Consider the following 26,922-nt stretch of genomic DNA (forward strand, 5'->3'; position numbering starts at 1 on the left):
CACAATGACAGACTATAACAGAGTTTGTATTCTGGCAGGCCTCCATTCATTCATTGTGATTATAGCCGAGGACTGGAAGGCTTCCCAATCATAACCATGACTATGACAAATGTCATTCTGCCTGCAAGGTCTAAGTGACAGGAATAATCTTTTCATGTTGAAGTAAACTGTTTAACAGTTTTTACCCTAAAACGGTATTCAGGCAAAGTTATCCTCCAAAGCAGTGAAATATTCATTTACAAAAAAGTGTGAAATTACCAAAATTAAATCAATTAAAACTGTAAGAAGAAAACCAAGAAAGAGCATGTTTAGATCGACAAGAAGCTAAGATATTCATCCATTTTGCTCCTCTCTCAAGGTCAGCCAATTCAACATGTTTGCTCATTCTGAAGGCAGGCTAATACAGTGGCTGTAGATGAACCCCTGAGGTGTCAGTGCAGCCGACTTCAAAAGATACTGTTAAGATATAGCCATTCAGCACACATCAGCCATTCAGCTTGTGTCCACACAACACCGTATCCGGGCAGCAGTCACCAGTATTTCATTTTCTCCTGCCGTTAAGCACTGAGTCACCAGAGTCATGCAAACAGTGTTAAGAATAAGAATCAGCAGAAGAGAATGGCACAACCTTTGTTCCTAAAGGAACAACGATAACACCTGGCCATACGTTGTATACATACAAAAAGAAGATGGAGCTGTAAAGACGTACACGTTTAAGAATAATCAAGTCTTTGTTAGACAGATTTTAAGACATTTGTCTGAACTTAAAATTCTATGTTTTAACCAGTAAATATAAGGGGATAGAGGAAAAAAATCAATATAGCATAATATCGTAATATTTTGCATGGTGATAATCATTATCAATATTTTATTAAATAAATTAAAATACTACAAACAAGAGGGCTCATCTCATGCGTCACTATCCTGAGATAATGTTAATAAAACCATAAAGCACTGAAACATTCTTTTATCTGTAAAATGAAAGCTAAGAAAAGTTAAATAGTCTATCTCATTTGATAAAAGCAGTATTGACAATTTGACTTTGAAAACATAATTTGCAGTTGAAAAAGGGCGATACGTTTTTTGTAAAGTCATTAACAACAAATGATGCACATTAATTTTCACGAGTGCTAAATAACTTACAATACTTGTCCAGTGTCATTTTCAAGTTACAAATATAAAATTTACAGCACTATACAGCAGCAGCTCTTTGAAACACATTATGAAAGTCTGTCACAGCTCGATCACGGGACTCAACACTCAACCACTTAACATTGTTCTTCCCACATTACATTTGTATGGGAGGCACCACGTTTCATCAAGCTAAAGGAACAAAAGACGTTTGGTTACACTCGAATAATTTTCAGAGGTTGAACCAAGGCCACAACCTTTCACTGACCTTAAACATGTCCTGGGAGATCCTACAAATAACATTAAATAAAAAAATAAAAAATAAAAAAAAAACAACACACAAAACTATCGCTTGAAAATATTGTACGTTAGCCTCTTAGGACCCCATGGCCTTATAGACTGTGCTATGAGTGCACAAAATTGACTTTTGACTCAATCTGGGCTCACAATGACACAAATGCACTTTTATGTTAACACACTGGATAAACAGAACCTGATAAATGTGGCACTGTGTCTTAGTAGCCTAATACAAATCTGCCGAGACAGAAAGATTTTTGTCAATGATAGTTTAACCAAGTATTTGACCTAATGCTCAATGTGTACAAGGGCTGTGTTACAATAACACATAACATAAAAGTCACAGATGTCAAACTGATTGAACACATTAGCTGAAGGACATCTTCACACGAGAATTAAGTTACAGCAAATCATGTACAGAGCACAATAACCAAAGGGAAAATGTGAAGCTTTTACAAGCACAAGGGCACATGTATTTAAGTTCCACATAGTGAAAATACACTAGCGCCCCCAAGTGTAAGGAAGCAGGCCGGCTATTTTAATACCTGACTTGTACCAAGACAAAATTTGTTAAGATTAAAAACAGCAGAATATTTAAAAAAAAAAAATTGTTTATCAAACTACATAACATATGTCTATTTGACAAAATAGTCCATCAGTTTGACTGCAGCACTGTTATTAATGTAAACACTGTCAACATGAAATAATGAGTCATTTGAAAAACAGACACCCTCCAGCTGGGGTTACAGTGCCTGTTTTAGGGTGAACACACTGTGATCACTGAGCATCAGTTAGCAAAAATGTGCTTTCACAGTAAGTAAGCAGAGACACACCTGTGCATACAAACATACACCTTACTTTTTCTTTTTTTTTTTTTATTACATTAACCTTTCTGTAACCGATTGCAAGCACACACAGAAATGACTCATAGGTTAACAGCATTAGATTACCCTCTTCCTTTGATTGCATCTTGGTCCTGAGATAATAAGATCACAATACGGCATCAGAGTAGCTACCAGTGTCATCTGAAAGAACCGAGCGGGAGCACAGTGAAGGTCAGGTCTGTCTTCATGACGCAATTTATGTCAAAGCACAGATGCACCTGGACCTCAATCAACATCATCCCCTTTTTTTAATGTTTAGACTTTAAACTACTCTACACAGATATGCACCCGTTTAAAATTGCCTTCGTGCATCTGGTACAATATCTCTGATCAATATGAATACTGATGTTGCTGATGTGCATTCCGTCATATACTGTATCAACAGAAAATGCAGAAATGTAAAGCGGTTTATAAACAGAAATAGAAACATTTACAGAACAAACAACGCAGTTAGGTGTTTCATTATCTGTCAGTAGTGACAGGATACAGTCATTAAGAAAAACATACAGGTCATTCGCTGGACCACAAGTTAGTGGAAATACATGAAACTAAAAATAAAACCCATGAAAAAACTGTTAGTCTCAGTCACTGACAGCAGGAGGTACACTTACCTGAAAATCTTGATATTGGCTCACACTAGTAAGCAACTAATTATACCTTTTTTGGTTTTTGCTGTTGTTTTATTTTTTGAAGTATTATACACTCACAAAAACAAATAGCAAGCTAGCTTTATGTATTAAGAAGAAAGATGTTCAATTATTTGCGATTAATTTGATTTTGGATTGATTGGATTTATAATTTTGTCATTTCAAAGTTTTTGTTAAAACATACTTTAAATTTTAGTAGGATTTAGGGAAGGTTTGGCTGACGGGAACATTTAATGACATATGTGCTACCATGTTTATTTCTGACCGCCTGCAGGAGGAAAATATAAGAAAAACCCTCTTACTGTATCTAATATATTTAACTGTTATTCAGACACTACTTATATGCAGAGTGTCTTCTATGCAGTGCTGATATGCGAGGGGCGGGGGGTCCAATATTATGGAACAACTGGTTTAGTGAAATTTACAAAACAACGGCTTTTGTGTCTGCCTGAATCAGGGTAACAGATTTCACAGTGGCTGACATAATGAATTACTCACCAGGCTGGAGGTGAGGGAGGGGTCTGACTTTCCAAGGTGCAGGGAACGCATTCGAACCAGGTTAGACGTCTCAGATGATGCCTGGCCAGCTGTCTGCTGAAGGTTAGTGGGTAGCAGAAGATATTTGCCTGCAAAACAAAACAGGAGAGAAAACACTGAACACAAGCACAGTGAAAATTTGAATTAATTATATTTGAGAACTACAGAAAATAAATGACTAGTTTGATAAGTTTGGACAACAATGTAAAAGCGCCCATCTTGCTAAGATTCAATGTTGTTTGATATAATTTCAAAAAAAATTAGAAGACAAAACTTGAAGCATCTTTTTATCTTTCATCTCAGATTTTTACCTCAGTTTTAAGAAAAACAACCCAACACAGGTGAAACTGTTAAACAAGGTCCAACTACACCAGCTCATTCACAAGCATTTCCTAATCACTCATACTATCAATATTCTGAGTTACAGGCCCTCAAAGCAACCTTTTGACCATTATTATGCACTCATTTGTTTTTAAATAATAATTTACTCTCATAACTTTTTGTAAGAATAACATTTGGCATTTAATGCACAGAATAGTTACAGAGTGGACTGGAAAGCAGGGTGAGAGTCGGACAGGAGTGACACACACAGAGCCCAAAGAGGCTTCTGCTCAACCAGGTAAGCACAAAACTTCTTAACAGGGACTGGTTTAAAATAAATAAATAAATAAATTTATACAATTGTGTCTAAATCTAAAGCCAGAATCCTTTACACAGCCTGATAATCCATGACCACAGGAAGAAAACAGGGAGACTACAGGTCAAATGTCGAGTAACAGGAAAGACAAGAAAATCTTTCTGCTCTTGTTGAACGTGCTGAGCTGAATTTCCAACAGCCAGGCGGGATGTTGAGGGTTTAGATTAAGGGGGGGGGGGACGACTAACTAACAGTGCCACTACAGTTTACTAAAAGTAAACAAATGGGTTGCCCTATATGTTTTAAAAATAACAGCACTCCTCTACAACAATATTCTTTGCAAAGCTGAATATGGCAGCTAGATGGCACCAATTCTACTTTTACCTCTCATCTTTTATCTCCCATCTTCTATCATAAATCTTCAGCACACAAAGGCAGGGCAAAGATGAAGGCTAATTCAGAAGCTCACCATTTAAATTAGTGGACTTCACTGTGAAACTGGATTTTCATGAATTTGAAAAAAAAAATGTCTCGTTTGTATCCACAAGTGTAATGTTCAGTTTACAGAATAAACAGAAGAACAGTGAGAAGGAAGGAAAGATAAGAAGGCTGAGCACAAAACAGAAAGGGAGGAGGTATGTCAAAAACATTTAGCCTAAGGCAGGCCTCCATTTATCAGGAGTGTTTTGCTCAAGATAAGCTAAAAAGGGAAGTTTGTCAACTCACTGCATTGCTAACAGCAAAATCTGAATTCAACAATAATGCTATTTAAGATGCATCTATGTCCAGAAGACGTTTTAATTTCATTTTGAAAACCTACACTCCTGCTAAAAAGCTCTGAGTCACGTAACACTGTTCCTGTTTTCTGGAAAGAAAAACACATGTTGACATTAGATAAAACAACGAGTGTAAGAGGAGCTGAAAAGGCCTCTAAAGATTTTCCATTTAAAAATTAATGAGCTACGGTGCCATTAATAACTCAGTCTTATTCAACATTCCCAATTAATTTCATGTTAATTACATAAATTCAACAAATTTGCTTTTCTGTTGAGATCAAACACTTTTCTAAATGAGCTTTATGAGCGCTACTGATGATGATTATCAAAATGATTAAAGCAATCTTATTTTAAGCAAAAACATAAAAATCTATCATCATAATAGTACATGGATTCTATTATTTTTAGTCTCAGCTTTAATACCCTCACTAGTTAAATGTCTCTGTTGTGCCCAACTACAGCTATAGCTGTTGCTGGGCACAACACCAGATGTATACATGCGAGTAGCAATTACCTGCCCTATAACCAGGTACGTGTAACATTGTGTCTGTGACATTTCTCTCAAATGTTTTATCTTAATTGCATGCTGGTGAGTAATGCAATACAATTATGATTATGCAATCTGATGTATCAGAAGTGGACCACTGTATAATCTAGGATAGGCAGTAATTGCATTATGGCATTAATCTCCCGTTACAAGCGTGCAATGCAATGTTCAGAAATTTGGAACATTTACAGAATTAATTAGATCAGTTACATACAGTAAACATTTCTGTTATGTTCATGACAACATATTATTTTACTTTTCAATATTTTTCTAACGACTGTGGTTCATTATATATCTCTAACTGTTGTTCTCTGAAACCCAGTTGTTGATTTCACTCCCATGTGGGAGTAAATCAGCAGACCTGACCCTTAAATAACCTTTAAAGTAGACACAGTGAAATGTCAGCTTTTATTGTTGTTGGGCAATAAAGATAGTACTGGTGTAGTAGTCTCTCATCTTTCTTCTCAAGGTTCTACAGAAAATTTAAGGGAAAATTAAATGTTTGGGAAAAATAAGCTGTTTTTTGTTTTGTCACATTTCTTTTCCATAGCAGACTAATTATGAATATCCGTTTTAGGCTTTAGTCAGACAACCGCTTTGTAATAAATAAGACTATCTGCTCATATCTGCCTATTGTGCTGCTGTAATCCTGACAGTTGCACTGTGATCACTGCTTCAAAACCAAGAGAACAGAGGGGAGACCAAACAGGATGAGGAGGGAAAATTAAAGTCCTTCCTTCCTTACCAGCAAAAGTTTTCCTCACTAGAGCCCATCACATCCCAGCACAAAGGAAATCTGTCACACACTAGTCAACACTTTCAGAAACAGGGGTGTCGGGGGGCAGTTTTATTTAGATTTTGAACAGGTATTTGAAAGGTCATTTCCTAGATCTTTCAACCACACCTCTTCGAACCATCACTGAAACAAATCTCTACACACACAGCGCTTCAGTTTAACACACTGTTTAAAGCTAACTTATTGCTATGTTCATGCATGCTTCCAGAACCTTGAAGGGTAAAAGAGGCAACCTGTTTAACCTTCAAATTCAATTTAGTCCAACTTGTCTAAATTTAAGCGATTAAGCTTCACTGTTTAGTCACAATGTTCACATTACCAGGACAGAAACACTCCTCATCCTGTTTATATCTCAAGCACTTCTGTATTAAGTATATTCAAAGCTGACCGTAGCTTTTATATGAACACAAAGATTTGACTATACTAGTCTTAAAACCTAGTGCATGATATGGATTTCTGTAAAGATTGCAAGTACTGCCCTGACCCAGGCATGTTGGGTCTGCAGTTGTGCTGTTAACCTAAAGACTCACTGATTTCAAAAACTTTTCCATTTTGATACTAAATTTCTGGTGTATACATCACTGAAGCACACAGTATTCAACAACTTTTCAAAAGCAGTCAGTACCCTGCAGGCTGCAAGCACAAATAATCTATAGCAAAACCCAAGAAAAATACATTTTGAGTAAGAAACCAAAACATCACACATCTTGTTCTAGTCAGGAAAAGGGAACTTGCTGTGTGCAGTTTGTTTAGTCTTATGTTTTATGCAGCCCTATTAGTAAAGGCTAATCCTTTTATTCAAAGCTGCACCTGATGAAAACAATTTTCTACTGAATGTTAAAAGGTTAGCATTTCAATTAGCGAGCTGGGTCTCCATAAATACGTCACAAGGGAAAAAAAAATAAGCTGTTCAAAGTCAAGGGGCTTCCAATTACTGAATCGAAGCAAACAAGGCCAGTGAGCACAAAAAACCCCAAAACAAAACATATTAATACAAAGTGGTGCTGGCCACCACTTAAATTGGCCTAGTGTAAGGATGAAACACCATTCTTTTAGAAGACATTCATTGTGTGTCTTGATGAGTGAGCAACATTTGGATAAAGCTACTGTAATCCCAGATGATACATTATAGAATAAAGGTACTCACTGAGAATGACTTTGTACTTGTTAGCAGCAACTCTTAATTCCAAGTAGATCCAAAATATGAGCAAAGTGCCCCTCAGAGCATAACAGAACATTCAGTGGTTTTCCATTTATCTGACACCTGTCTCCATCTCTAACAGTTCACCCACTGATATATCCAGACAGATACTGAAACTTGAAGCTGTTTGTTGCATTTTATTTTCCATAGCGCTCTCTCTGAGAGTGACAGTGTGGCGTTTCTATGATTTTACTTCCACAGGGGTATGCACTGATTAAATATTTGAGCCTGACTAAAAGATTTGCTATGGGTGAAAATGGGCCATGGCAGTGTTATAGTCAAGCGTGATATTGTCCTTCACATAAAATAATGAATGTCGGTCTCAGAGTGAGGAATTAAGGTTATTTATTTCACACTTGTATTGTATTTATATTGTATGTATTTATATAACAAAACAACAGTCACCTTAAGGTGCTTTATATTTTAAGGTAAAGACCCTTCAATAATAAAGAGAAAACAATGAAATGACCAAACACTTGGCGACAGAGAGAAGGAAAAACTCCCTTCTAACAGGAAGAAATGTCTGGAGAAAGAAACCACTGAACCAGGCTCTGGGAGGTGCAGCTATCTGCTGCCACCGGTCCGCAGTGATGGAGACTTTGCTTCTAATGCCAAATATTTTTCAAATAGCTTTCTTGTGTTTAAATGTACAACAGCTATTCCAGTACAGCTATTTCTGCATGTATTCAAATGGTTAAAAGGTCCGAGTGCTGCTCTAAAGTGTATGACCTTTTCCAACCACATGATACCAAACATTTTTGAACTCACCGTTCATTGTGAGAAAAACATGTTCTGTAAAACCACACATAATGCCAGCAAATAGCCTGCGCATAATTCCACAACGATGCTGTTATGTTTTACAGTTTCGCAAGGTGTCCAGTTTGGTGGTATTTAAGACTGATCTGTGGTGTCTGCAGATGATGATGTAATCGTTTTGGCTTTAGCAACTGATGCATCACTGATGCATTCTCAATTTTTTTTCTGTAAAAGGGTGAAACTTTTGTTGAATTCCTCGGGCAATGCTCTCTCAGAGTAACACACAGGCATACACTAACACTGAAAATTGTTCACAGTAGGATCTGTGGATTATCCTGATTATTAACCAAGGCAGCTTCTGGAAATACATTTTAAAGTCACATTTCAATGCTCTTAACACCACAAATTAAATTCCACTGTACTATAAAGCCACTAATAATTGAAAGCAAAAACATCTCCATAGCTGCTAATCACTAAAGATAAGAGGGGAAACATGTTCTGGATTAAAGACCTATTCATGATGGATCAGCCAACTATGTTTGAATGATTAAGTGTTGCCTCTGTCTCTGGGGTCAACCACTCTGAATACATTTTCAAGCAGTGGGAAGTGGTGAAAATTACACATGAAGGTACATTTCACTGAGTGGGGAATTATTAAGTGATTTGATGAGGGACTTTTATGTTTGCTTACTGGATCCTTCATGTGGAGTTTTTATTAATATTTTGGTTACACAGAGAAAACTTAATTACAGTGAAAGAAATCAGGCTGAACAAAAATACACAAACTCTCCTCTTAAGTGGTTTTAAAGAGTGTATGTCATATGTTTATTATTTGTGTACTCAGACTATGAGTCATAATATTATGGGAATACAGGAACACAACCAAAAAGGCAGCCCCAAAGGAGAAAACTTTCCAGAACCAAAGACGTTTTCATCTTTGCTAGGATCTGGCTAGGATCTGGCAGCACTTGCTCATAGATGATGTCAATCTTTCAGTGTAAATCAAACTAGTGAGAACTTTTAAAAAAAAACATTACCTGTGAGTCCACCTCCAAGGCTCCTCCTTCTAATGTTTCTTCCATCCTCACTGAGATGTCGTTTAAATTTGAGTGCAGGACTTAACCCATGTGTCAGCTCTGGGTTACTGGACTTCCTGAGGTATGTGTAGGGTGGGTAGAGGATGTTATCAAACTAGGAAAAGAACAAAGGCACAAAGAATTGAAGAATTAGGTTTAGCAAACTTTCTTTGAGGCAAAGCAATACAAGTGCGAAAATCCAAAATAAACTTTTATATAATGAAAAAAAGAATTTAGCTTGTATAATGTTTTTCAGCATTTAATGCAGTAATAGTATGTTGCTTTTTAAGAATAATTTTCTATCTTGAGGTGGCTGTAGCTCACGTGGTAGAGTAGGTCACCTACTAATCAAAAGGTTGGCAGTTTGATCCCATCTGCCCCATTCTGGATGCTTGGATAGTATCTCGGGCGAGATACTTACCCCATCGAGTATAGGGCAAGTATCCATCTCACACACATCCTGTATGAATGTGTGTGTGTCAATTTACTTCTGGTCATTAAAGACTCTTTGCTGAAGGAGACCTGCAGAGTCTAAATACATCAGGCAAACCCAAGGACAGGCTTGGACTTCTCAGACAATTTTGAAAGGGAATTGCCAGAGTGTTTTCCAGAAAAGAAACGTTCAGCAAAAAGCTTGTAGCAACATCTGATTAATTCCAAATGTCATTCTTAGTTCAAGGATACTGAATGTGAAAGGGCGTGCTTACATGACAGTCTAAGTATTCAGTGTGCTTTCATTATTCATAATTCATGAGAAATGTTTAAAAGAAAAATGCCCAACTGTTTATGTCAAAAAATATGACAAACCCATTGCTAACACTCCTCATGATACAAGCACAACACATTACAGAAGTCCATTGTATTCTCAGGAGATAATAACTTGTATGAAGCTCAGAACAAATAAAACCTAGGAAGAGGCCCTCCCTGAGAATACAAAGACATACAAGGCTCAGAGCACTCTGTGGAAGGAAGTGCCCTTTGCTTCTCTGTGGGATGATTCATGATCCTAAATCTATGAAGGACAATGAAAACGAACCCTCTGTAGGGTGACATGACCTCACAGTAAATACAGAAGTCTAAGGCAACAGCTATATAGTAAAAAGAAAGAAAAAGCATAAGCAAATAATAGCTGTACTTTTGAAATGCTAAATACATAAACTTAACAATAAAGTTACTCACTGGTACTAAAACACATTATTAACAATAAGCACACACAGTAACAGGACAGTTTACAGGACCTTACAGGACTGTACCATCAAGATCTTATGATTTTGAAACGCCCAGGCTCTACAACAGTAATGGTCGCTGTTAAAACACAATATGGTATTTGTGCTGAGGGCAAATATCACTGTGCATATCAGTCTGAGTTGTAGAACTGCTAGACATGATGAACAGCAAACCACGTGCCGCATAGTGGAGAATGCATAGACTTTTAGCTGTGTATAAGCACACACATCAACTGCATTTATACCAAGGTGGCACATAGAGTTCAGTACATGGAAAAGGATGGCTTAAATCAGATATCACCCTGCGTCCACACACCTGAATCAAATGATTAGTTCGTTACCAGGCCTCTCGAGAACCTTAAGACATGTTGAGGAGGAAATTGAGCCATTTAAATCAGCTGTGTTGGATCAAGGACACATCTAAAACCTGCAGGCCACCAGCCATTGAGGCCTGGAGCTGCACACCCCTGGCTTAAATGTACTGTGTGTATTCACAGAATGAATTTGCTATACAATGTAAGCACATGTAATGCTGAGTGTATTAAACAAACACAGTGACAAAGACTTTTCATCTGTACTTCAATATTTGAGTTACACTTACACATTTTTTTGGTCCTGATTAAGTCGATCCTGGTTAGGCTACCAGTCTATCACAGCGCCAACACAGAGAGACAGACAACCACACAACTACAGACAGTTTAGAATCACCAGCTAACCTAACAAGCATGTATCTGGATTGTGGGAGGATGTCAGAGTAGCCGAAGAGAAGTCCAACAGGCGCAGGAAGACCATGGACTCAAACCAGGACATCCTTGCTATTGGTATAGCTCCACTGTACTGCCTACAAGTTATCTAGATATGCCTCAATTCCATTATTACTTTGATTATGTATAACAACAACTCATTCTTTAATGCAAACTGTACGGTAGCACTACATACTAATAAGCTTTACATAAGCTAAGTGAGCGAAAAATACAAGGATTTCAACTTGAATCTCAATACACAGTACTCAGTCTCAAGCATCTTCATCACACTATAATTGCAGGAACCCTGTAGTTCACTGCAACCTCCAGTTTCCTATCTGAATGTCCTTTGAAGACTAAAAGGTTCAGTCATCTGTTAAGCTCAGGATTTGGCTGCACCAGCTTTACGTGGATTGGATGCACAGTCTCTGCTAAATCCTTATTTACAACATCAGGTTGCACCATTAAAAACAGACTCACTCACTTGAATAATGTGCAAGATAGTTGCTAGGAAACTATCTGTTTCTCAATCTGAAACACAGGCCCATCAAAAGCAAACAACTGCGCAAACAGGAAGTATCTGTGGCATCATTAAAATGGTTTTAGGGGCAAAAGATGCAAATCATTAACATGCGTACATGAAGAAATATGTTTTAGAGGTAGTGTCGTGCAAGCTGTTTACAATGAAGTCACTGATCATATTAAACAAAAACTAATCCTTAAGTTAGATATGCTTGGGTTTTTCTGTCTGATACTGATTACAGTTTAATATTGGTTCACTCATGTTTAGTTTCTAATACTGAATGGTAATGTTTTTCCCAAAAGATACTAATAATCGGCTGTTCCAGGGAGAAATCAGAAGCGACTGTAGAGCTGACTCTCTGTATAAATGGAATCGCGCAGTCATTCAGGAGCTAGTAGCTTGAAAGGAGTAACTCAGGAGTAACTGTAATTTCCCTCATAAATATCTACAACAAGCTATAATTCTCTGTTCACGGGTCTGCTACAAAAAATAAAACTGTAGGTAAGAATCCTGATATTTAAGTGGCTTTATTGAAATTTCAACCATGTGCAGTGGTACAGTACACAGTGAAGCGAGACAGTTTTCCTCCAATGGTGCTACAGGTCACAGACAATCAACACAGGACTAAATACATTGCAAATTCTTGCAAATCTAATTTAGTGAGCTGTCCCGATTACAGCTAGCATTTGTGTGTGTAAAATTCAGAGTAATTAATATATGTAAACAAAAGTAGCAGCTAATTAAGTATGATTAACACTAATTTAGTGATGTTGAAATAGTTGGTAAAGACTAAAACTAATGTGACGATATAGCAAATTGTGACCTTCCTAACAGCTGGTGTAACAGTGCCCAGGTGTTTAAAGCCAAATACATTTAAAATAATCACACATGAACAGATGGTTATGTAACTTTCAAGCACACAGATAATAACCAGACACTGCATAAATAAGCAGCTTACGGTTATGCCGTGAAACAATTTGTGAAAACTCCTGCATCATTCAGTCCTAACTTCTGAATGCCAGCGATGAAAGGTGGCACACGTACAATGACCTGATGGACGTCCTTTAATCTATTAAAATAACCACGTGACCGCTTTGTGCTTCTACAGCAAAAGGAAGTTGTACAATTTTGCAGAACTTCTGTTTCTCAATAACTTCTTTTGCCAGGCGTCATCTTTTACTCAAGGCTGTTTTTCTGACTTATTCTGGCCTTTTCTATTGTACATATGTATCAATTATTTTAAACAAGAGAGTAGCAGTTCTCTTCTGTTAGTTGGACCCTATTAACTATAACTAGCAGATTACTTGGATTTATATGTTCTGCTTTATTTTGCTATTGACTCACTGTACACCACTGATCTTCAGACTTTGACCCTACTACTGTAGTCTAAACATTTGCCTTTCATGAGACTAATCAAACATGAAGTATTGTGTAATGAATCTTTTGGGAAAGAAATTTAAAAAAAAAAGAAAAAAAGAAAAAAGAAGAAGAAACAAGGCTATGTGTGAACCAGTACAGGATAGAAGATGCTACTTAACCCACAGAATATGCTTTTTAACCCACTACCAGATATCATTAGTGATATCCTCACTGTCGGTCTAGAGCTACTAATAACACAGCAGATTGTACATCTGACAATTTTCGACCCAACGCTCTACAAAGGCTTAAATGTGTAAGACTTGTTATCCTTCTAACCGTTTTCCTTCATGTCACATATGATGCACCATCTGAGGCAGTGCAAACTTGTGGAGGAATGCCAAAGCTGGCACAAGTTTTATATTTTCTGTTTTCCTTGTTGAGCATATCAGTTATCAGTGACTATTTCCCAGACAATGTATCTTTAATTTACGTAAATTAAATCCCATCCACTCTGCGCAATAGCTTATTAAAAAGGTACAAGTAAATAAAAATCCAAAAGACTAAAGCATCTGCATACATTTTATGAGACACAGCAGCCAGCCATTTGCAGCTCCCTTTCTGTGTGGACACATTGCAGTTTTGGCAGCAAGCAGTGCCCTTTCACCCATCATTCCTTTCTACCTGCAGCAGAGCCTCGCTGAACTCTGGAGAGCAGGATCAAACCTGACCTGTAGCCTCCTTCCTCCATCATCCTGTTCGCCCTCGGCCTTGCACAGAGTGTACAGTACCAATAGGCTTTTGTTGCCAAAGCAAAAACAAAGAAGGTGGGCTACACAACACAATGCTGGTTGTGTTTACCAACTAAAGAATGAGGCAATCTCAGCCTGCATGTATAAAGACCATATGTTTTTTACTGACAGGTTTTCATTATCATTGGCTGTTGTGCTACTTTTACTTCAACTGAGACTACTGTCCAATACTTACCAAACAACGCTGTAACCTTGATCGTATTATGAGATTACACGATCTGGCACCATGATACCCCTGTGGTCTACAAACCACTGCTTGAAACTAAGCTTTCAATATTTCCTGTCATTCAACAAACTTAAAAACGTGTAACACTAATAATCAATCCTTGCAACACCTGCACTTTTAACACTTTTAACAGTATTGGAGGCATATATTAAGAACCTGACAGCAGATAAATTAATGCTAAAATATTAATATTTATACAGTATTTACAGCATTACTTGTATTCATTTGGAGTTCTGTTTCCTCTGTTTTTTTTAGCTCATTTAACATATCGCCAGCTAAAATTAACCATTTGCTTTCACATTCAGTAATATGACTTTGGACTTGAGATACCTCAGTAAACACTGAGCCAATGTGCTTTGCTCTACACAACACCCAGGAAGTGCTCAGTGGAAGCTGTAAAAGAGCAGGCACTTTAAAAAAATAAATAAAAAAAACTGGCAGGAGATTTCATGAACCATCCATCTTCAAACAGGCTACATTCACAGACTGTGAACATGGAAACACAACAGGTCGTAGGCTGAGGAGCTTTGCACACTGTCAATATACTTGGCTTATGAAGAAATACTACCCATCATTTACTTTGCAACTAGCTACCAGAACAAACAAATCAGCTTCATCGCTTCACCACAGACATTTATCACATATAAAAACACACCCTTAGTTACAACTGGTTCCTCATAGGATTCTGACTGGTAAGGACCGTTGTGGTTCTCCCACACTGGTCTACATCTAATCTTGCATGTATTTGAGAGCACTGTGAGAAGTGAGGTTAGAACAAATTAACATGAAGTTGTTATTACAGACTCGGGGTCAATAAGGAAAAGCAATGAGCCAAGAACACAAAATCAGATCAGATGTCAAAGAATGTAACAGAAAACAATCAGAGTTCAGTCCTCTACCAGGGCCAATGCACAATACTGTAATTCTAAATTGCAGTATAATAAATGATTACAAGCATAACGGTTCCTTCCTTTGCCCTGATTTCACCTCTCAAATTTCATGAAATCTGGCCAGGTGGTTTCTGTGTAACCATACTGACTTACAAACAGTGCTAAAAACACATGGCTGTCTTGGCAGAGAAATTAAAGTATGAGCATTTGCATTAACTGTGCACAGCTGAGAGGGAACGGTTTCACTGAACAGGGAATCAGGCTGACAGTGCAGAAAACAGAGTTAAAATTCAGGACAGCCTCTGGGTCTGATATGAACCTTTCCCGGACAACACGACAAAGACTAAAGGCACGGCAAGTGGGAAGGACACCCTTTCTGTACAGGTGCACAAGCATTGAAAAAGAAATGACAAAGAATGTAGGAAGACTTTCATACATTACACTGACAAACATAAAGACTAAGGTGCAAGAGTGCTAACAAAAACTCCAACCCAGAGGTGGAGTAATGAATCTTCCAGTAGTCCAGGCCAAGAAAAACTGTGTTGTTCACATACTTGTATATTACTAGACGTCAAAGCGTAGCTATGAAAACACAAGTACAAACACGTAAACACCAATGTTAATGTTTTTCCACTAATTTTATCAACTTCTTCACTAATTTGCATAGTTCACTCTTATCAAAGTGGATTCAGTGATGATTTCCACACTGAAATTAGGCATCAGTTGTACAAAGGGAGAATTGGCAAACATTCACAAAGGAGGACATTAATTCTCTTTGAAGGCTTTGTGGTGAAGCCGTGTTTATCATTTCACTTAGATGAAAGGAACCCTTTAAAAGTAGGAACAAATTGTTATTACTGTCTTCATTGGTTACTAAGACACCCTGAATACACATTTAAAGTAAAACAGGAAGAGAAACCTGGTAGATCAAGAGGCAACACACTTTACCCCTTTCAGTTTGTGCTATCCTGTGTTCTACCAGGCGCTCTGTCTGCCATTGTTTTCTATCCAGCAGCCACTGAGAACAACACTGAGAACACCTTTCACTTGCTGTAGTCAAACACAGAACATGGTTACAGCTCAAAAAAGAATTTCCCCTTCAACTCTGTAAGTTTTCATCAACAAAAAAAAACAACTTTTGCTGAAAATGGCTGGAGCCTCTATAACACAAGGCAGCTTTAGAAGTCGCAATCTACATCTTCTAATACAGTTTTATTATAAACATGATAACACAGGTGGTATTTTGTCATCTTACACAATGAAGTGACTTCAGCTCCGATAGGGCTACAACCAGTCAAGTCATTTGAACTCTATTATAATGTTGCGCTTACCATGCGAGCATTTCACCCACATTTGAGCCAAAAAATAGATATGCAGTACAAACTTATGTAGGAGCCCACGTGTAAATAAAAAAATATTACAACATTAAGCCCATGAAGCCCCCAGTTTTTTAAGAAAAAACAGAACAGAAGCAGAACAGAAACAATGATGTCAGAGTTTAATGTGGAAATCTACCCAAACAAGACGAAGAGCAAAAAGGCAGAGCGCCACCAAGATGGTGAGCTCAGGTGGAGACTGTACTGTACACACCACTAAAACGGTTATTAGGCAAAAGCATAAATTAATTTTACTATTATTAACATCTATACCAGCAATATCAAACTGATTTTACATTGTGGGCTAAATACAACACACTTTGATTTTTGGTCAGTGTAGTTTAAATGCAAGTCTAATCCCCGATACTTCCTAATATAAGAAGAAGCAGTGCATTTTCAACAGTTTTTAAACATGGTAGAGAAGTGCTTTATATTTGTATTATTACTTATGTCTATGAGGAAGATCTTTTATCAGTAGGAACAAGAAAGTAAAGCCTTTTAAAATACATTTTAAAGTCCAAAATTTATGCTTTCCGTAAAGAAAATTAGTAGACCAGGTTTGCATCTCTGTCAGGCCAATTCTGGCCCCAGGGCCTTATGTTTGACTCCCATGATCTACACCATCCCCTTTCTGCAGCAGGAAATGTAACAAAACACAAGCAAACCTCAGTTCTGAGAATTTTGATATGCTCACTCTTCTTTATTGCAGAGACCTGGGCCGTACTAATTGCAAAGCTTTTGAGATTTCGTCAAAAGGCGCCAAGGCGAATTTTCATTCCCGGTGCAATTTTAATTTGCTCTCATTCACACATAAATTGTCAAATCCAGACCAATGTTCTCACGTGTGATAAGGCTCCGCCCCTGAACACATTTTAACTGCAATATCTGACAACAGCGTTACATAGTGGGAACAGGAAAAGCCATGGTTTACACTTTGGGGTTTGTTTTGAGGTGGCTGAAAATCTTAATTTGTCCAGGAAGCCCTTAAGGAGTTGGCTTTAGGCTCCTTTGAAAACGTTTTTGTCAAAGAGCATGACCCCAGCGGCATGGCGAATTTGATGCTTCGAAATGAAGCACAAAATTGCTCTAACTCAAAGAAATCTGCCCCAGTCTTTACCAAACTTCACAGGCATGATGACAGTCCCAACCTGAACAGATTAATATGCCCATTATGCCCACCTAGAGTGGGACCAGGATACATAAATATTTACATATCCTGGTCCCACCTAGAGGGGGATTCAGGATATATAAATATTTATAGTCTGATGCACTCCTCACAGGTTGACTCCATCCACCTCAAAAGTGATGATTATAACCATCAGGCCCTTATGATGGTATTGTGCACAAATTGTGAGTTTTCATTGAAGGGCGCACCTTAGTGGCATGGCAAGTTGGCGGGCTCTTGAAAATTCAGTCTCCTTCTGACTTGTGTTAGCTTTGTTTTTAAGGGGAATGCTGTGGAAAGGCACTCAGTTATACAACTGATAGATACATATGCAAAACTGCACTAAAAGATTAAAGTTTAAACCTGTGTGCCCCCTGTCAAAAAAGGGCTTCATCGCATGATGATCCAGAAGCTTTCAGAACATTAGTCACAACATTTATTAGTCATGGTATTAGGTTACCCTTGTTTGTTTGACTGGCTGCTTACCCAACATGCCATTCTAAAATGTTCTTTCAATTTAACCATTACCAACATGATCATTTTGGTAAGAACCAAGCAGCATGTTCAGCAAATGTAACATTACCTCAGTTTATTTCCAGAGGAGTTCGGATGGGGAATTCAGGGTGTCAATTTTGCTAGAGTTTAGCAAATACATAGTCTCATTATAGTGTGTAGCTAATACAAAACATTTCTGTGAAGTGAACTCAGTGGACCTCTGAACATGTTCGTTCGTTTCTTTCTCAGGGTCAACTGCAGTACAGCAAGCTCTGTTCTGGCCGACCTCATCACCCAGCATCTGCCTTCAACTCTTCCCAAATTCCAATCGGGCCTGAAACTCTCTTCCCTCACAGTCTTTGTTCTTAGGATGTTGATGTTTACACAAAAGAATAACGGTGCCTAAAATTCTCACAGCTCAAATGCTAAACACTTTTCCAAATGTATATTTCAGTTACCTGAAATGGACACTTTACACTGAACAATATATAACTTTGGTTTAGATTGTTTGACCTTTGTATGCTTACACATGGGAATTCAGTTTCCTGTGTTGACAAAATCTAAACTTAGAAAAACACAGTATAGTACTTTCCTTCTCCAGTTTCATACAAGCATCTGTGTTAAGATACGAAGAGCTTCAGCACTGTAAAGAATCACACCATGCATTATTACTTCCACCAAGGAAGTCATATTTTCTTGGAGAGTGTCTTAGAAAAACATTAGTGGACTTTGAGCACTCAAAGCACTTTCATATAACATGTCTCATTCATTCATTCACGCATGTTCACACTCCAATGAATGCATCGGGAGGAACTCTGGATTCACTATCTCTTTATCTTGCTCAAGGATACTTTGGTGTACATAGTGGGGGACCCAGGCCTTGAACGACGAACTTTCTGATTAGGAGATGACCTGCTGTACTTCCTGACCACCTACCACCACAGCATCCAATACCTGTGGCTCAGGAACATCTGTAAATCTCTTATGCCCATGTGAGATTTTGTGGCAAGAAAAATACTATAAGACGACAAGTGAACAAGTGCTGTCTTCAGAGATGTGTTTGATGATAACTAGAGTCAGCAGCAGCTTAATTTTGTCAAACATATCATGTTACAGATAAGAATTTATTTTTCTACTTAGGCAGAAAGGCATATTTTTAGGAAAGAGGAACAGACCTTGCTAGTGTTTATTTGAACTTAACACTTCACCTTGACAATCAGTCCTGCTCTTATCTAGGGCTCTCTTTAATATATGCCTGCAGTTCAAAGTTGGTTTGGTTACATAAGGTTTAACTCTTACTTGGATTTTATTTACAGCCTACTGTAAACTCCTATAAAATACTCTTCATTAATTTTATATAAACACTATATCAACATCAAATATGAAGTTATAACACAAAATGATGTGTTTACAACTAAATCTACTATACTGTAGAGTTAAAAAACATAAATTCCACAATGATAAGGTTCAAACAAGCTTGTTTGTTTAAAAAATGAATAGGATCAAATTCATATAATTTAACAAACCAAGAATAAAAAGACAGAAGAATACATTTGAATACTTCCCAATCCAATCAGTGTCTTACCTTGCTTCCCTCAGACGATGTACACAAACTTACAGGTAAATTCCGACCAAGCGACATTTTGTTTGAGTAGCAACAGACTTAAAGACATGGAATACGGATTAAACTGCAAAAGACATGAAAGGGCACGAAAGTAAAGTCAAAAATCACCGATGGATCCCAGAGAGAGAGAGACAGCCTGTCGTAGGAGGAAAAGAGTCTTAACCAGATTCTGTTAATCCTCTTAGACTCAAAGTATACACTGACACTGGATGTCCGTCTAATCACCCTGACTGGCTGCCTGCTTAAATGAATGACTGCTTATTTAGGGAAACACTAGAGGGTTAGACTCGCTGGTGAGAGAAAGAGAGGGAGTTAAACATGAATCTGAAGCAAATATTGATACGCAAGCAAACACTGATGCAATCTGCAGCAGATGACCTCACTTCAAGGAACAGGCCCTCACAGAATAAACAAACAAGGATTGTGTCAGCAAGTTGAGATGGAAGTGGACGTAGCTGCTGAAAGTTAAGATTTCAATTTGAAACATATACAGAAACGCGACAATTTAAATTTTATTAAGGAATCCAAATTTTTCACATACGATCATCTACTTCTTTCCTAAAGTGTCTACTACACAATCCAAAGCAGAACTTGAAAATTACTGCACCCAAGCCATCAGTGTGTGTCAGCTGAGTCATTACTTAAGCAAGCACAGCACAGCCCAACCCAGCTCCAGCTACACTGCATACTAATTTTTACCTGTCTGTTCTTGTCTGCAGAATACTTTAAAAGTTCACTCACTACACGCATCATGAAAAAACTGTTAAGCCAAGGAAATAACGCAATTTGCAGTTAGCAGCTGGTTTCCATTAGTTTCATAAGGTAAAAAGGGCAACCTTGAAACTCACTGGCTGTCTAAAAAAAAATACTTGCTGCAGGGTAACAAGTATGAGGACAGACACTAAATTGTGGGATTTTTTTTTTAAATCAATATATAAATAAAACAATGAATTGCTTTGAGAGTCAGCTATAGCCCTAAGCAGTGTCAGTTGCTTTGCACAATCGACTGTATAAGATCTACAACAGGGTAAGAGGCAGGGTGCACCCTGGACAGGTCACCAGTCTGTCGCAGGGCTAACAAAGAGAGACAGACAACCATTCTCACTCACATTCACACCTGTGAGCAAATTAGAATTACCAATTAACCTGACCCCACTAACTACATATCTTTGGACTGTGGGAGGAAGCCAGAGTACCCGGAGAGAACCCACGCAAACAGGACACACAAACTCCACACAGGTGTTGGAATCTTGCTGTGAGGCAACAGTGCTCATCATTGAACCACCATGCTGTCCAAAAAAATGAAAATAGTGTATAAAAACCAAAAAAAGCCAAAAACTATACTATGTACAGATGATTACTGTATACAGCAAAATACACCAAGATTTTTATATGTACATGAAGTGTAGTGGGAGTGATAATAGCCTGTATTTCTTTAAAGTATTTTAAGAAGTATTTATTCTGTGTGGGTATTGTATAGTCTAACTGCTGTCAGGAAGAAGGACTTGTGATAGCACTCCGTCCTACACTGTGGCTTTAACAGTCTACCACTGAAGGAGCTGCCCAAGGGGGTGAGAGGTGTTGTCCATAATGGATACAAGCTTGGCTGAAATCCTCCTTTCACCCACCTCCTCTATGGGACCAGCCAGGACAGAGCTCGCCCTCTACCACTCTTTCAATCTGTTTCCTATCCCTCTCTGTGCTGCCACGTCCCCAGTAGAAAACTGCGTAATAATTCAAGAAAGAATCCTTATAGAACCCTTTTGATTAATTAAGTGGCTGATAAAAGTCAGAAAACTATGAAAAACACTTCCTAAAATGTCAACTTAAATCAGAGAAAAGCAGCTTATCCCTGTGGTGTTGAAACTCATATAATTAGTCATTTATCAGAATAGCTGACTTTTGATGAATTCATTTGAGTGCTGAAACAGTCAAACTATGAAACTAAAGGCTAAGCCAGTGGAGGAAACTGCATTTGTAGACAGAGGTGTAGTAGAAAGCATATCACATGAAGCACTAGTGTATGCAGAAAAATTCTTTGGCTATGAAGTATGTTTAAACAGACAGAAAGGTTATCTAATATTTATAAAGTGTATCTAAGATGTGAGAATAAACCAATTTCCATACTTGTCTCAGTGGCTGCATTTTTTATTATTTGTATAAAGAATTGTTTTTTTTTCTTTAAAAGCAAATAGCCAAATAGACACATCTTTTCATGTCATACATGATACATGTTGACATAAAAACACCACCCTTACAGCTGTTTAATCGTCTCGGTGATGAAATTTGCTTAGTCTAACACATGGTTAGTCTTCATCTGAACAAAGTTCGTTCAGACTTTACTGCTCCATAGGGAAGTGCTGAGAACGAGCTGTTTGTTTTCACAGCTGACTAACAAGCTAGTTGTAAATGATTTGACTGCCCCATACATTACACCATTCATGGTAATACATATACTCATGGACACGGCTCCGTGTCAAGAGTCACCACCATCACTAAGCAGCATATAAAGACATTATATTCGTCATATTAAATGCATGCTGTAAAGTCAAATGTTTGTGTATGTAGGAGGTATTCCCCTCTTTGTTTTCTACTGCAGAAACAGGTAGAAACGGAGGCTACAGCCTCATCAATTTGTTACCTGTTGAACTTCAGCGTCTGGCTGTTGGGCTGCAGTTTGCAGTCACTCAGCTTTAACATCACTCTGGGTTCTTGGCTAGCTTAGTGTTAGGATGCTGTCTGTGCAGGTCCTTGCAAAGAGCCAAAGTTGTGTTAGCAGTATAAGCAGCCGTTGAGCAACTGTTTCTTTCCTGGTGAAGTTTCTATTTTATCACTGCACTCTTGTCCTTGGTGTAATAAAAAAAAAAAGGAAATGTTCATATCCACGCTGCAGACTCCGCCACTATTTTCCTCCTCCGGCACATAAACTGAAATCAGCTGATTGTATTGCAAGTACAACTGGAACCAGTAAGCAGGATTGATAGACAGACTAATCATTCCAAGAAATTGGACTACTGGGAACCGGTTCTCTACAAAACCAGTTCTCAATTCCTATCCCTAGTGAACAATGAGCTGAAGCTTGCTATAAATGTCCAGATTGCCAAAGTGAGCTGCAGACACAAACAATTCTCTGTGCACCCTCTTTCCTAATGAAACATTATCAAATGTTCTTTTACAAAAACCATTTCAGTCACTTAAGGATTGTTTAATGACTAAGAATGAAATATTTTCTTTATTGAAGTCAGAAAGTGCCAACTTCAGTATGTGGGGAGAATAGCAAAAGTTGTCATTTTTCTTCTTAATTGACTCAAGTCCCTGCAATCTATCCACATCGTATACTAGCGGGAATACTGATTAAAAGTGTCAGAGTTAGCGATGAATTCTAAAGATAAGAAATATTTAGTATCCTTCTGCAGAAAGGATATTTGTTATGGCAACAACAGCCAGGGAAGAACACTATTAAAAAATGAACAATTGGAAATATCCATATTCTGCTGACCCAACAGGATAGTTAGAAATGAGAAAGTAGGAAACAGGATTTATGATTATGAGAGGGCATAAAAGCAGCAGGATATATAAAGACAAAGAAAACACAATGATTAACAAGCTGACAGATTTCATACTTCATGAAGCAGTGAGTCAAGACTGTGTGGACAGTAGCTTTGGATAGCTGTCATCTGTAACACCTCTAAAAGCAAGTGAAGCACAGAATGTTGGGCCATGGTCTAAAATTTAGGGTTTGTTTTTTCCAAAGCTTTAACACTTGTTAAATAAAATTCATATTTAAGTATTTTGATTGCTTCCTCAGTAGAAGTGAACCTACTACTATTTATACTATTGTGTAATAGCAAGAGTAATTAACCATAATGGAGTCTTCTCAGGAACGTGGCTCCAGGGACGAGCACAGAAGCCCAACCCACATGCTGTTTAAATCTTTAGTGAGGGGCAACCAATCCGAACTCAACTGGCTCAAAGCGAGGGTGGCCTTAAAAGGAAAACATACTAAAAAAAGAGACTTCACAAAAAGACTCGTTTCAGAGAGAAGACGACGTAAGGGACTAGACCAAGGCTCAATATCAGATAAATATGAATCATGTAGAGCTACTCTGGGAACACCCAAGAACAAAAATATTAAATAATAAATAAAATCAAGGAAAGAAGTGATTAATTAATAGCAGCTATTCGCAGCCCTAAATCAGACTGATGGGAAACTGAAAAAGGTCATGTTAACAGCTGCATACTCCAGATACATTGATAAACATGCTGGCCTCTCAAGTGAATGCTGCAGAACTATGAAACACATACAAGTGCTTTATAAACATCCATACAGAGTGTTTGGACAGTGAATTATGGGTGCAACCAGTAGCAATACTTCCAATCTTAACCTTTTCCCAGTAACTGTTTACATACAACAAGCTTGAGCCAAACTCTGTTAATAAATCTGAACTGTATGTTGCTCATTTTCATCCATTTCTGTTGTCTTGTGCATAAAAGAGAAGAATTATGCGTGGGATAATCTTGTCCTGACTGTAGATAACGTTCTCAGTCACTGCCCACAGCCCTGGACAGATTTAGACGTCTGAAACGAAGCACTATGCAATTATACAGAGATCTTAGGAAGACAGGCATCATACTATCAATGTGGAAACTTACTCTATGAAACATGGCCATACCATCTTTGGAACTTGAAACAGTAGTAAGTCTGGAGACCGAACAGTAACTGAGCTGCTCAGCCTGCTGAAGTCATGTCACACGAGTTCTCAGAAGACTTTCCTTCTTTAAACCCCCAGGGGCAAAAAAAAGGTCATTAGTCAGGGTTCCTGATTAACCCTACAGTAATACCACTGGAACGCTTCTCTGCACTGACAGGTTATGTGACCTGCTTTGAGGAGTTCCAGGCAGCAACACGTTGGCTTAGTTCAGTATACCAGGTCAAATTACATTGTTTCTTCTGTGGCCAGCACAGTAGAGGTCAACGGTTTAAAATGAACCTCAAAATGGCATTTGAAAGCAGTCTGGAGAAATGTGCACAGGCTTTGTGTGACTCTTTTGCAAAATTAAGGAAAATTCTTTTTCTTTTCTTTTTTTAAATGGATTACATTTGGTTTAAGTTCAGTAAAGCTAAAGTGAAATAAGAGACCAATCTCAGGCCTGCCTCCTCGTCTGTAACACTTCAGCTCTATTGAGGTAATGAACTGTCAAACTGCTTTTCACCCCAACTAAATTAGCTGAGCATCACTGTTACTAAACATGACACCAACCCAGGGGCATCATCTTTGGGCTCGTGTGTGTTGGAAAGTCTGTTATGCTTTCAATTACTAATTTATCCATTTTAAAAACCAGCAAATTATAATTAATGAAAATAATTACACACAGAAATCAGGAATCTGATTGGTGTGCAGGAATCAGTTGGTATTCTGATTCCAACACAGATATGAGAGTTAAAACGTGTGAAGTAAGACATGCAAATCATTACACAAAATTTCTGTATTTCCCTACTGCCTCAAAAATGAGACATATGGCATTTTTTTCAACCACACCTACAGCCCTAAGTAATGTTGCATGATATCATGACTTGGAAAATGTTTATGGGTCAGTCGGGAGCTTGCAATAGTCAAACACACCCAGGCTACATTGTGCGTACTGGAGCAAGTTAAACCAGTCTGCAGAAGAATCCATGTAAAGCCTTATATAAATTAAAAGGCTGATACATGTATTTTGTCTTCCTCATTTTTCTCATCTGTTTCCTGAATGAGCACCACTTGGGATCACAACAGCAAGTCCCAGATTGTGCCATTTGTGTGTTAGCGTTACAGCATAGTTACAGAGCTAACAATGAAACAATTTACACACATTTGCTCTAAAATCACATTGCATTTTGCGATGAACCTGCCCTCTTTCATTTAATGCATAACTTTTTCAAGTTTTGGATATAAGCCATACCCAACATTGTTTTGGTTTATAAAATAGGGGCAGATTTGGACTGGATAGTCCAAATCTCCATCCAGACAGTCTTTGTCTTTGAGGTTTGAGAAAACACCTCCAAAGCAGTGGGGAAGACTGACAGGCATTTAATTACAGATGATCTATTTATGCCTCTGAAAAAGGCAGGAGCTGCAGTAAAACAGAGCAGTGCGCATGTGCTGAGGAATGTATCTCGACTTGAAAACTTGTAAATTGAGTGGATGAAGACAACAGCATGAATAATAGTTTAACTTTGCACTGACGTCATGACGGAGTGTAACCCAGCAAGCATGAGCTCAAGCACAGCTGATCAACTGGTTCACAAATATTTTGACTGTAGGACCAAATGTAATGAGTTTACCTTCCTCAGGAGTGGTTGCTTTCTTGCTGGATGAGGGGGCAATTAATTGGATGTGTATATCAATGGAAATAACTTTTATTACGGACATTTTATTTGAATGTCTAACAAAAACGAGAATGAAAGTATCACATTTGAGAAGCTGGAATCAGTTACTATTTTGGTATTAGCTTTCGCTTTGAAAATTAAATGAATAACCGGTAACCAAAGCCATCTAGTCTCTATGTGCTCATAATTAATTAATCGGGTAATCGTTTGGTTTTCTGCGTGTCTGAGTCGACCCTTGTTTTGTTTAGCAGATCACTGTGTTTACCTTTTCGTCTTCCTCTCCTTCCTCTTCGTCTTCTTCCCCATCTCCTGGGGTCTCCTTGTCAGATTCCACATTTCTGCCGTCCTCCACCTCGTTCACATTTTCAAAGTGCAAGCTGAGCCTGTCTTCGCCATCACCATAAACTTTAATGTCCAGAGCAGCCGTCATTTCTTCCCCCTCAGACAAGGTTTGGGAGCCCGACGACGACTGGCTCTCGCCTCTTTCAGACACCACAAACTCTTTCTTCTCCATTGCGTCGCCTTCTGCTACTTCAAAACAAAAGGTAGCAATTAATTAACCTGCAAGCACACCTGTCCGGTTCATTATGGTCAGGAGCCGCGAGCCCATTAGAGGACACGGCTTTCTTTTTTCCTCTCTCTCTTCTGCTTCTCCTTGTTCGAGTAAAACCAAAGTCACGACGTTGTCGAAAGTTGGTGATATCGACTAAAACATTATTAGACCCTGTTTAACATCAGCGTTACCGCCAAGCAGACGTGTCCGCTTCGGTTAGAAGGAGCCTCTGTGGATTTTTACGCTCATGACTTCCAAATCAGCGCGTGCACATGCTG

General features: G+C 38.2%; 1 protein-coding gene across 1 annotated transcript; it reads right to left on the reverse strand.

Moving 5' to 3' along the window:
• Positions 1–2,336: 2,336 nt before the first annotated feature.
• Positions 2,337–26,922, reverse strand: LOC102195528 (microtubule-associated serine/threonine-protein kinase 4-like). Its single transcript, XM_005720139.1, has 4 exons — positions 26,357–26,922; positions 9,247–9,400; positions 3,458–3,585; positions 2,337–2,453 (listed from the first exon to the last, which is right to left on the reverse strand). Exons 1-4 carry the CDS (start codon positions 26,603–26,605, stop codon positions 2,370–2,372), a joined length of 615 nt encoding a protein of 204 aa, XP_005720196.1. The 5' UTR covers positions 26,606–26,922; the 3' UTR covers positions 2,337–2,369.

The sequence above is a fragment of the Pundamilia nyererei genome, unplaced genomic scaffold, assembly GCF_000239375.1.
Source record: "Pundamilia nyererei isolate P.nyererei 1_Seehausen unplaced genomic scaffold, PunNye1.0 scaffold00002, whole genome shotgun sequence".
NCBI classification, from domain to species: domain Eukaryota; kingdom Metazoa; phylum Chordata; class Actinopteri; order Cichliformes; family Cichlidae; genus Pundamilia; species Pundamilia nyererei.

What these genes read in the sequence shown, in the direction of transcription:
- LOC102195528 (XM_005720139.1), bottom strand. Translation starts at nt 26,605, where the DNA reads ATGGAGAAGAAAGAGTTTGTGGTGTCTGAAAGAGGCGAGAGCCAGTCG. An exon ending in AAGGAGAGGAAGACGAAAAG is followed by an intron (nt 9,401 to 26,356) that starts GTAAACACAGTG and finishes TTCTTTTCCTAG; the next exon opens with TTTGATAACATCCTCTACCC. An exon ending in CCTTGGAGGTGGACTCACAG is followed by an intron (nt 3,586 to 9,246) that starts GTAATGTTTTTT and finishes TTTGTTTTGCAG; the next exon opens with GCAAATATCTTCTGCTACCC.